At 38.6% G+C, this 12,925-nt stretch overlaps 1 protein-coding gene across 1 annotated transcript in view; it reads left to right on the forward strand.

The window, feature by feature from the left end:
• LOC126183392 (uncharacterized) overlaps positions 1 to 12,925 on the forward strand; it is a 661,091-nt gene that overhangs the window by 542,510 nt on the left and 105,656 nt on the right. Inside the window, exon 8 of the mRNA XM_049925338.1 lies at positions 10,225 to 10,317. Within this exon, the coding sequence (XP_049781295.1) occupies positions 10,225 to 10,317 (93 nt within the window). The remainder of the gene's footprint in view (positions 1 to 10,224; positions 10,318 to 12,925) is intronic.

Genomic DNA, 12,925 nt, shown 5'->3' on the forward strand with positions numbered 1-12,925 from the left:
CGCGACAGCAGCTAAAACACCTACTTGGGCATCATAATTTGTTGCAGGTCGTGGTTGACGTTTCACATGTGGTTGAACACTTCCTGTTTCCTTAAATAACGTAACTATTCGGCGAACGGTCAGGACACTTGGATGATGTCGTCAAGGATACACAAATTTAAAGAAACTGACATTTGAGTGTGCAAGACATAGTTTCCTATAGCAGAACCACAAGATCACCTGAGATTGCCCTAGAAGGCTGAAGGTAGACGGGAACAAATGAAATTAATACGGTAAAAGAAGAAAATGCCACCTTCTTTTAATACATTCATTACTGTGCTCCCCAGTATGGGAAAAACTTTCATTCTAAATCTGCTCATATACGTGCTACTTTTTTACGACCAACTATAGCTTTTTTACTTACAAGGGTAGTAATCGTAACTAAATTGAATATATTATTTTTATGTACATAAATATTGAACTGTTTAAATATGTTTGAATTTTATAATTGTTTAATATTGCGAGGAATAAACTAAACCCCCAATCACAGTGGCGTACTTAACGTGCCCTCCACCGCTTGTGCTGCTACCTGCCGTCTGTGAGTGGTTATTGCAATTTTACATCGAACGCAGGCGATGGTCACAGTAATGTGACTAGACCGTGTATTTTAATATGTGCTTGATTTTGCTTACTTAGGGGCAAGTAGCGACGCCACTGCAGCGTGTGAGAGGTAGGATATTGCATTGTTTGTCTGCCAGTGCTGAAAACACATGAACGGGCGGGACTCGTCAAACTGCATAATGCATTTAAAGATAATTACAAGTATTGTTACTAATAAGTTATTCATCCGCTCACACAGGCAACAGACCAACACTTCGTCAGGCAAATACAGTGCTACAACTTTGGGATCGGTGAGGGCGGCACGAATCTGCAACAGAGCAGCCGACACGAAGTGTTCGAATGCTGCCAAGTTCTTGATGATCACTGGTTGGGGCCTCAGGCCAACTTACTGCACCGTTACTACAGCTAGTCTGTTGGTGGCTCATAAGATACTAATTTATGCAGGTTACCAGTTAATAATAAGATTGATACATACGCAGCCCAAGGTGCCGCCCCAAAATGTCAATATTGGCTCTTGAGCAAGCAAGTTTGACGACCACTGATCTAAATGCGTTTGTGGAAAGACGACGGTATTGTCTAACGCCAGTTAACGAAATAGTAGCAACTGGCAATCGTGCTGCTGTGCCAGTGTGTCCCGGTGTCCCCTACGACAGAAATCAGCAGTTTAACTGATGCAGAACAAGACAGTCGACCACACAACTGCAAAGTTTAGAACATAACTAAGCCTTCAAGCTCTGTCAGCGCCTTTAAATTTGTGTTTTCTATCCGTTTTGATTTACAAATGCTGTCTTATCGGGTTGACAGCATGGCGTTTAGCAAGCTTTGGCTCATATACTTTCTCTTTTTTACGACCGTCTATAGCTTTTTACTTACAAGGGTAATAATCGTAACGAAACTGAGTAGATTACTTTTCCGTACATAAATATTGAACTGTTTAAATATATTTAAATTTTATAATTGTTTAACATCGTGAGTAATAAAATAAAATGATGAAAAAAAATATTGGTAGCAATAGGAATCAAGCTTGGGTCAACGCATTACAAGTCACCTTGGCCAACTACTTTTTTATGTCATTTCGTTCCTTATTGTTTCTTGCATTTGTCCAGTGCAGATGTCCCCTGACACCTGTGATGTTCGTTGTTGATCCATTACTCAGTATGTTTACGAGGGTGGTTTGAAAAGTTGTTGGAAAGAAATAGAAAAACGTACTTACATCATGAAACTTTTCTTATTTTTCAATGTAGTCTCTTTGTAGATTAATGTACTTGGTCCAACGATGTTCCAGTGCCTTGATCCCACCATGAATATGAGTTTCCTCCAGGCCCGCAAAATAGTTGTAAACTCCGGCTATCAATTTTCCTTTTGAAGTGAATCTTCGGCCACCAAGACAAATTTTCAGATGGAGGTCTGACAGTGCCATATCAGGTGAATAAGGTGGGTGTGGCAACAATTCATACCTTAGTTCGTGTAATTTTGCCAAGGCGACGGCACATGTGTGCGGTCGCGCATTGTCTTGATGGAAGATGACTTTCTTCCTTGCTAAACCTGGTCTTTTTCCGTGTATCTTTTGTTGTAATTTGTCCAGGAGGTTGACATAGTATTGTCCAGTGGGAATATAATCTACAACCAGAATCCCCTTCGCATCCCAGAACATTGATGCCATGGCCTTTCCCACCAATTGAATTGTCTTTGCTTTCTCTAATGGCGGAGAATCAGCATGATTCCACTGCTTTGACAGTTTTTTTTTGTCCCTGGGGTATAGTGCACCCAAGTTTCATCTTTGATCACAAACCGGTGCAAGAAATCTTATTCGTTTCTACTAAAACAGGCCAAACATTGTTCCTGTATGTCCATTCTCATGCGTTTTTGACCCAGCATCAAGAGTTGCGGCACCCATCTTGCAGATAATTTTCTCATTTCCAATTCTTCAGTTAAAATGTGATACACACTTTCAGATGACGTCTGGCAACCATGAGCAATTTCACACACTTTCAATCTGTGATCCTCCATGACCATTTTGTGCACTTTTGCAATTATTTCTGGAGTAGTGATACATCTTGGCTGACCACTGCGCAGATCATCGTCTAAGCTCTACCGACGAAATTTAAATTCATTTGTCCACTTAACAACAGTTGAAGATGAAGGAGCACAGTTCCCCAGTGTATTCTGGAAATCGGCATGAATGTGCTTTGCTTTCATACCTTTCTTTACGAAGTTCTTAATCACTGCTCGAATATCGATTTTTTCCATATTTGCAAATCACTACGCGGGAACAATAACAGAGCCAAATCACCGCCACAGTCTCTTCCAAGAGCAGGGAAGTGGCACGTGTTTACAGGCAACAGTCCAATGAAAATCATACGAACAACTCGTTGCGCTAGCGCTGACCTCTCGTGGTGATTCCGAGAACTTTTCAAACCACCTTCGTATAACAGAGGGCCGCTAAGCCTCTGACCGAACACGATGAGCTACATTGCCGGCATCTGTTTGCTCACAGAGCCTTTACTTCAGCCACTTCTAATAAACCCCTTGTACTCTAAGCTTGCACACATGCAAATCATAAGAAAAAATGATGAACTGGTACTGTGAACAACGGTGCCTAGTGCCGGTAGCGATGATGTCACATCAGAGATGTGCAGTCGAAAATAGACAGCTGCGGCACTTCTCTCAATTGATCGTAGTGGGGCTGACCATCATTTCAGCACTCGATTCTGGTTTCTAGTTATTACGGCATAGAAAGGTGTAATTTTAGTGTGATTTCCGGCTTGCATACGAAGAGAGATGGCATAATTTTAGTGCGACGGATCAAGTATGCTGTAGCACGTTAGGGTAACTGGCCGACATTGGGCAGTGATGAGCAACACTTGAGATGTTTTAAGGAGCGATGCCACTAGAAAGTGAATGATTAAAAACGACTGATTTGGAGCGCTGAATCACGCTGTAGTCTGAGGCACTCTGGAAGGTTTTGGGGTTGGCAAATGCCTGGAGAAAGTTACCTGCCATCATGTGTAGTGCCAGCTGTGAAGTATGTAGGAGAAGTTGGTTCGGTGAAGGGCTGTTTGTCACAGTTAGGGTGTATTCTCTTCCTTGTGCTTAAGAAAAGTAAATGCTAAAGGATATGAACAGTATTTCAAGGAGGTACCGATGTCAGCTGTATTTGGACTGAAATAATTCAATGGCAAATATAGGATGTGACCACATTTAACAGTATTGTGTACCACGTACAGTAGAGAAACAGTTTGGAGAGGACGACTGTTTGTATCAGCATGATAATGCACCGTATCATAAAGCAGCGTCTGTGAGGCAATGGTTTGTGGACAACAACATTACTGAAATGAAATGGCCTGGCCAGAGGCCCGATCAGAACCCAATGGGACACATTTGGGATGAGCTGTAACGTTACCTTTGCTCCAGACTGCAGTGCCAATACCTTCTCTAGTTTTGATCTTGAGGAAGCGTGGGCTGCTATTCCTCCACAGTGTTAAGGCACCTCATGCAAAGTGTCCCTAGCAGACTTCAGGCTGTCATAGAGGTGAAGGGTGGTAGCACCACGTCTTAATGTCCACTAATAGGTGTCCACATACTTTTGATCACGTGGTGTGTACATCCAACACCCCTGTTATGTCTACATGACTTGGGTCCAGTGGCATAATAATCTTGCAGGGGTGTAATGTCGGTAACTTCAACTTCACCATATCTCATTTAATATTTGTCACTGCTTGGACTTTTATTCATTTATTGAGATCTACATTATTTTATAATGAAGTAAAATGTACCCACTTCAGTTATTATTTTTTATGTGAAACAGTTCAAAACATGGAAAATCACGCAGTCCACACTGTCACTACTTGCAATATTAATGTGTTTCGTTTTCCATTGTTACACTGCATCAGTGTGGACATATAACACAAAAACTAACAGATGGAAAATATATTGTGTACACTTTAGTTGTGTTAGCCACTAGGAATGACGAGAATAGTCCCATACAGTAGCTGAATATTTTTTTTATGTGAAACGGTTCAAAACATGGAAAAGCACGCAGTCCCTACTGTCACTACTTGCAATAACAATGCGTTTCGTTTTCCATTGTTTCACTGCATCAATGTGGACATGTAACACAAAAAATAACAAATGGCAAATATATTGTGTACACTTTAGTTGTGTTAGCCACTAGGAATGACGAGAATAGTCCCATACAGTAGCTGAAAACAAGGTAGGCGTAATGAAACTGTTGTTTTACACAGTACCCTCTGAACATCTTCAAGATTCCTTTCCCTACATCTCTGCTATCTTCCCAGTTTAGTGCCCTCCAATTGATTCCCTTCTTTTTCTTGTTCTTCTTCTTTTTTTTACCCCTCTCCCATCTTGAAACCTCACCTTTCCTCTTTCCCTTCCCTTTTGCCCTACCTCATTTGTTTTTGTCTGTCACCAAATTACTCTTCAGCAGATATGGCACCCCAGCCACCATATCCAAGTTAACACCATTATATGGGTCCCAATCATCAATACATTTTTCCTGTGACAAGTTGCACAAGTATTTTGCTAGCACGCTAGCACCACTTTGTACTCTACATTTTCAGAGTATCCTGACAAGGAACTGAGCTTATATGATAATATCCTTAAAAACTATATTATGAGAAGTTAAGTTGCCACTCAGCACATAGTGGAGATGCTGAGTCGCAGCTGGGCACAACAAACAGATTTTCACACTTTAAGCTTTCGGCCAATGGCGTTTGTCAACAATAGATGCGCGCGCCCACACACACACACACACACACACACACACACACACACAAATGCAACTCACACACACGACTGCAGTCTCAGGCAACTGAAACCACACAGTTGCTTGAGACAGTTGCATTTTCGTGTGTGTGTGTGTGTGTGTGTGTGTGTGTGTGTGTGTGTGTGTGTCTATTGTTGAAAAAGTCTATTGGCCAAAAGCTTTAAATGTGAATTTTTTTTTCTGTGCCAGGCTGCGCTTCAGCTTCTCCGCTATATGGTGTGTGGCAACTTTCCTTCTCATAATATCGTTGCATTCCATCAAGGATTTTCCATTTTTTGTTTTTATCCCTAAAAACTGTAACACCCAGCTTTTTATACGTAACGGAGTTACTTCTTGCAATGACTACAACTTCACATGACGGACAGCATTCACAAAGGTCAACAGTTGGGGGCTTTGATTCTGTCTTGTAACTCAAACTTTGCATCTGTTATGTGTAGTTATCTTTCAATGCAATGTTAAATGCTGGCAGAAGACAATGATACAGAATGATCATTGCTCCTTCATAACTTTTCATTCTATATGCGTTCAACATAGCCTTTAAATGGGCAACGTTCAGTGCATCCTCCCTCTCCACACCTTTGAAATTCTAATGATTTAATGTTATAATGTGATGCAATGCCTCCTAAATTTCAAGTATTTTAGAAGCTACCTAAATGTTATTATAATTTTTAGCAAAAGTCTTGTTCAAACTATTTTATTCTCAATCTTTGATTACATTTTTTGTGGAAAGTCCTAAGTTGTTTCGTTCAGTGATGAACATGCTCAGATCTTTGCAATAACATGTGCTAATCACAAACATGCAGTTAAATCCACAGCAGCTGTGCCCTACAGCACTGATATCTTCCAAGTAGGGCTGTTGTTTTATGCAAGTTTAAATTTTGAACCTCTGCTATTTGGAATATGTCAATACTGTGGTTGCACATTTGTGGTTCAGTTGCCCACTTGTTTGTAATTTCATTTTATAATACAGATCCAAGTATGTACATTAACAAAAGAAATTATTTATGGAGATCAAACACTGTAAATGAAATAGATTTAGGGCTACTGTTAACTATTAGTGACAATGTCACAATGGTAATCTCAGCTGATGCTGCTTGTCATTGTTAGCGCTATGATGCTGTTAGCACCACGATGTTAACGAGTCAGTAACTAGATGCATAGGACAGTTCTGCTTTGTAGATTCGTCGTAATAAACTCTTTCTGGCACAGTTAAATCCCTGAAGTCTTTAATGTATGTGAGAGTTGCTCTTGCACATATATATATATATATATATATATATATTTTTTCCAGCTAAGAAATATTTTGTGCAGAAAGCTGATCTGTTATAGCATGCTGTTGATACCTACAATCTTACATCCACTGACAGGTCTTTCACCTCTTGGTACAGTCTTGCAGGAGGGTGGAGTGGATATTGAAAAAACTGTAAAGTACTCACGCTACCATATAGCTCCTTCAGTTGAACCCAGTTCAGTAGTCCAATTACATGTCCATTGAATGTTCAAATAGGAAAACCAGATTAATAGCTTCTTCTGACAAATATGTATGCAAGTTTTCCCTGCCAAAGACAGTTCCAACAAAATTCCTTTGGTGTGTAATGTAGTGGTCAATTTCAATAATTGGCTAATATTTTGTCATGGTCTCCCCCTTGATAGACAAGAATGTATATGAGTCTTACATAGAAACTAACCACTAAATCATTAACAGATCTGAGCATTTATGACTGTCACACCTTTATGGGGTACATCCAAAATTTCCTTTGTATCAAGGAGTGTTTCTACATCCGGAAAAACCTGTTGCTTTCTGTTCATCAGGGAGTTCTCAGTCCACTCTTTGACATGGCCACATATCCCATATTTTATTTAGTAATTACAGCTGCATTATTGATCTAAAAACTTTTCAAATCCTCCCACAGTCTAACACCAAATCCTACACATTTGATACTTTTCATTCACATACATGACCTGCTGCTGAAAGCATCTGCATCAATCTTATCCATAATTACGAAGAGCACTTACATCACCCCCATCAAATGTCACATCAAATTTTTGATCATTTCACTTTTTGGTACATTTAAAAAAAATATCAGTTTGTAAAATCTATGATTGAAGGGAAGCATGTTGGACTACTACCTACTCATCCTTGCCCATAGGGCGGGTGTGGGGGATTTTTGAATGTCTTAACACCAATCCTAGCACTAAATTTTGTATAGTGTATTGAGAACAGATCTTGAATGGCATGACCAGAGTTTCAGATAATCTGCAATCTTTATTTATACAGAATATCTTCAGATGAAGCAAATTAGGAAGTCCTAAGAAGAAATAAAAACTGACGAAAGATAAACAAGGCAGGATATACTGCAATGTCTAGCCTACATAGAAAAAAAATAACTTGAGCTTTTGAGGTATGTGTCAGATTGTTTGGCTAGGTGATGAATTCTATCCATGGAGAAAGGCCAGCTGCTACTTGCGCCAATGGTTAATAGCTCCATTGCATTATATGTATTTTGTTATTGCAGTTATTTATTCTTTGATTATATTTTTACATTGGTATCATGAACAAATATACAGTCTGACACTAGGGGGAGAAATAATTCAGATGCCCAACATCATAAATATAACATCATAATTATGTAACATATTTAATTAATTTAATAACTCCTAGAGTAATGTATGGAGTTTTGAGAAAACACAGTCTATACAATTCTGTCCAGTAAATGGCATAATACCATTGTTAAATATAGACTATGGACAGAAATCTGTTGCTAAGGCAGAATATTCAAAATTTATGGGTGTGTGCATTGATGAGAAATTGAATTGGAAGAAACATATAGATGATCTGCTGAAACGGTTAGGTTCAACTACTTATGCTATAAGGGTTATTGCACATTTTGGTGACAAACATCAGTAAATGAGCCACCTATGCCTATTTTCATTCACTGCTTTCATATGGCATTATATTTTGGGGCACTTCACCATTAAGATAGAAAGTATTCATTGCACAAAAGTGCGTAATGAGAATAGTAGCTGGAGCCCTCCCAAGACCATCTTGCAGACATTTATTTAAGGAACTCTGGATACCCACTATACCTTTACAATACATATATTCACTTAATTTTTTTATTAATAACTCATCCCAATTTGAAAAGTGAAGTGCATAGCTACAACACTAGAAGAAAGGATGATCTTCACTATTCTGGATTAAATCTTGCTTTGGTACAGAAAGAGGTGAATTATGCTGCCACAAAAATCTTTGGTCATTTGCCAAATAGCATTAAAAGTCTTACAGATAGCCAACCAACATTTAAAAGCAAATTAAAAGAATTTCTGAATGGCAACTGTGGAAAAAAATAAAAATAAAAATAAATAAATTAATAAATAAATCAAATAATTAATTATTTTGTGTAAAGAAAACAAACATTAAAGTAGCATGTTCCATATCATTATGAAATGTCGTATTCATGAGCTATGGAACAAGTATTATTGTATGTATGTATGTATGTATGTATGTAGTGAGTTGACATTTCATCAACAATGATTCAGAGGTTGATCAGTGTTGGCTTTTGAGTGTTTAAATACCAGGAAGCATTGGTCTGGCTCAAAGTAGTGACACAATTTCACTACAAAGATATTTCATGTCAGTTTGAGCTAACTGAGACTCTCGTGGTCTTCAGTCAGTACATGGTGCACCATCTTAGAGTGAACAATCTGGTACTTAAGGTTATTGGGAACAGTGATGTGTGCATATGATGAGCAAGAGATGAATGCATTGTCAGTGAGGGAAATTCACTATTCCTTCGAGGCAAACCTTAAATTTCACCATTGTTCATTAACAGCTTTGCTCATAGATGTCAGTATACATTGATCACTGTTTGAAATATGGCCATTAGGATTTCCTTTCCAGTCAAATGTAGGCTATTGTGTGAAGACAGCCATATTATTTACCAGCTGTTCTGCAGTTACTGTGAAGCATTCTGTGTGGCAATAACAAGTAACCAATTGGTTGTCCACATGATTGGCCACCGTGACACAGTAGCTTACTGTAAACTTGATTACTTGCTGTGGACCACCACATCAGTGAGTTCAGTAGGTGTGTCAGTACCTATGGCATTTGAATTTCCCCCTCCCCGTGCTCTGGCTTCCTACAGTTGTGCACTTCCCCTGGTCTATCCCCTATTCCCTCCTTACCATTCTGACTTTGCCACAGCTGCTGCAAACCACCTGCCTCCCTCTTTATTGCCTCTTAATACTGGTTGACTCCTCCTTTTCCAGTAGCCCCCACCCCCGACACACACACAACGCATATCCTTGTGCTAAGGAAACTGCTCATGAATAGTCTGTGTAACTGTAGCTGTTGGTATGGGCATGTGTATGGGGGTTGCATGCTAATATTATAAAACCTATTATAGTTCAGATGATGGTGTAGTTTTGCTGTTTTAGTAGCAAATGTGGTACATGGTATTACATTGCTATTATTTGGATTGTACCAGCTTTTTCATTTTTATATGTCTGTAGATGTAATACTCATCCTATGTTCATCTCCCACCCCTCTTCTCTTTCTCCTTGTTTACCAGCTCCCGTGCCTCCAGTTTTCCCTCTGTTCCATCATTTGTCATTTCAGTAAATTCTTAATTTTTTCCAAGTGGGACTGTATCTAAGGCACTAGCTTACTACTTTACCATTTTATCTAATTTATATATTCCTATATTCCCATGTTCATTATATTACATTTCCATTTAGCCGCACTGCAAAAACACATCGTCATCATACCACATGGCAGTATTCATGATATAAAGCTCTTCTAGATTTTTTTAAAAAATCTTTTGGCTTTCCTTTTTCAGATTTTTCAAACAAAATGATGTTGTTAAGGCTGTCTTTGCTGCTTGTTATCCTTCCATACATGGAAGCCAACTGGTGTCTAACAAATAGAAAAGGTAAGTAAATGATTTACTACAGTGGCCCTCGATATTTTTGATTTTGTTGGTAATTAATGCTGTTGCTAAAATTAGATTTGAATGTTTTTTTACTTACTGCACTGAAACTTTAATGAGTGGTCAGAAAGTATCCTACTTTCTGAATTAATACCAATAAATTTGGATAAAGGCAGAAATAGACCGCATGTGTATTGGCATTTGACCTTTTTGCACATTGACTACAATAGGCCCTATATGTCTCTCTGATAATTGAATCATTTTTGCATGTCTCAACAATCAGGTGCACTTGTTGTAAAATATTAATTATGGCAAAAATAAATTAAATTTCAGAAACCAAACAAACTGTGCAGAGATATATTTCTAACACAGTACTTTCAGATAACTCAAGAGTGTATAAATGTTAGTTCAGAAAGTCCAGAAGTGCTGAAATACATTGGAGTATGTTAGATCTTTCATCTTGTAAAACCTACATTCTTGAGAACTCATAAGTGTATGATTGTTACAAATAACATGATGGAGACGCTGAGTTGCAGATAGGCACAACAAAAGGACTGTCAGCAAGTAAGCTTTCAGCCAAAAGGCCTCCATCAGAAGTTGACAACAAACAAACAAGCACACACACACACACACACACACACACACACACACACACACACACAAACCACAGTCTCCATCTGTTGAGGCAGACTGTGGGCAGCAGCACATGGAAGAAACTTGTACCTGTCCCTTGTGCATTGTCGAAGCAGTTGATGCAACATAGCTCATAAGTAGAGTGTGCAGTGCATTTTTGGAATGTGACAAGTGAAACACAGGAAAGAAGAGGAATAAGGACAGACACTGATTATAGTAATATCTCAGAAAATATTAACAAAGGAGAAAAACAGCACTGGGTTGCGGAATGGGAGGAAAGCCGTTAGACAAAATCAAACAGTGAAAATTCATGATGGAATGATGACATATTATGAAAAGGACAATTGATACTCACCACACCAGAGACTGTGGCCATATGTGTATGAGTTGCATTTGTGTGTGTGTGTGTGTGTGTGTGTGTGTGTGTGTGTACTGCATAGTTCTGATGAAGGCCTTTCTGGTTGAAAGCTTACTTGATGACAATCTTTTGTTGTGCCCTGTGACTCAGCATCTCCACTATGTGGTGAATAGCAACTATCCTTTTCATAAAATGTCATTATTCCATCCTGGATTTCTGTTGTTTGGTTGATATAAATGTTACTGGCAGGACTATGAAGGTGAGTGATGGGCCTGCATACTAGATTAAGATCTCAAAAGTGATTTGTTGGAGAATATTGCAAACTCTCAAGATTTTCATACAGCTGTTCACTTGACCATACCAATATTTGTTCTTATTTTTTATTGTATTTTCAGGAAGCTTCTGTAGTCTTTTCCTTCCATTCTATGAATGAAATTATTATCATCCATCATATGCTAACTATTTAGGAGGTTATAGAACACAAATTAATCACTGGAAACCATATCAGCACTACCTGCATTAGATGTATTGATAACCTACCTGAAGCTGTATGTCTTTCTGCTACCTTACACCCATTCCATAAGACGGTAGATAAAACTGACCTAAACAGCTCTCAAGTGATTTTGCTGTAACCCGTTTCTTACAAAGTATTTTTTAAGGCCTCACTAAACAAGCACAATTAGTGAAGACAAAATATGTGGGTACCAAGGAGATTTCAGAAAAAGAAGATTTGGACGTGAGTCAGAGAGGATGATGGTTTGTCAGAACATGGAAGTTTACTCACTGCCTTCCATTCACTGATGATGGGTGTTACTATCAACGAAATAAGGAGCTCAGAAAATGGTGAAAAACTGCATTCTGAATGCAGGAGGGCAGGTCTCATGATCTTCAGTTTCCTAGTGTTGCAAATATGTGCAAAGTGAAATGGTATTCAAGCAGTAATTCGTCAAACTCGAACCATTTGGTACTGACAGGAAGTTGTCCAAGCTATGACTAAGACTGATTACAGGCAGTTAGAAACTACACAGAACAAGTCTGCGGAGTTTTCTTAAATGATTGAAAACTGCAACTAGACCCATGTACTTTCATTCATCATATTCTGTAGATCACATTGAGATGGTTAACCTTTGGAGATGTGCAACAAGTCAAGGTATACATTAACAACAATCAACTCACAGAAATGTAATCTGTACACAGTATTTACGATAAACAATGATTATTCTACTTAATATTATCTGTGCCTATGTCAGCTAAATGTAAACTAGTAACATCAAAAATTGGAACACTTCCTTAATATTCAGCAGGTGTTATCTATTTACTTGCGTGAACCGAAGATATACCAGTACGCTAAGTATTGCTACTTAGAACTATCAGCCTGCTTGCACGCAATCATCATTTAATATGGCCACTATTAATTTTTTTAAAGTAGTGCATTGATTCATAACAGCTACATCTCAAGCATCTCAATACCTTTCACACTCAAGATTTTGCAAACTAGGAGCTATAGCTTTATGTCAGTGTCACAGTGTCACAGTAAGTGCACCAAACAAAAAATTAGACACCTGCCCTCTCTTCACGGACATACCTTTCTAATATCATGAAATGTGGCTGTTAGCCTTG

Source organism: Schistocerca cancellata, chromosome 1 (assembly GCF_023864275.1).
Source record: "Schistocerca cancellata isolate TAMUIC-IGC-003103 chromosome 1, iqSchCanc2.1, whole genome shotgun sequence".
Taxonomy (NCBI): domain Eukaryota; kingdom Metazoa; phylum Arthropoda; class Insecta; order Orthoptera; family Acrididae; genus Schistocerca; species Schistocerca cancellata.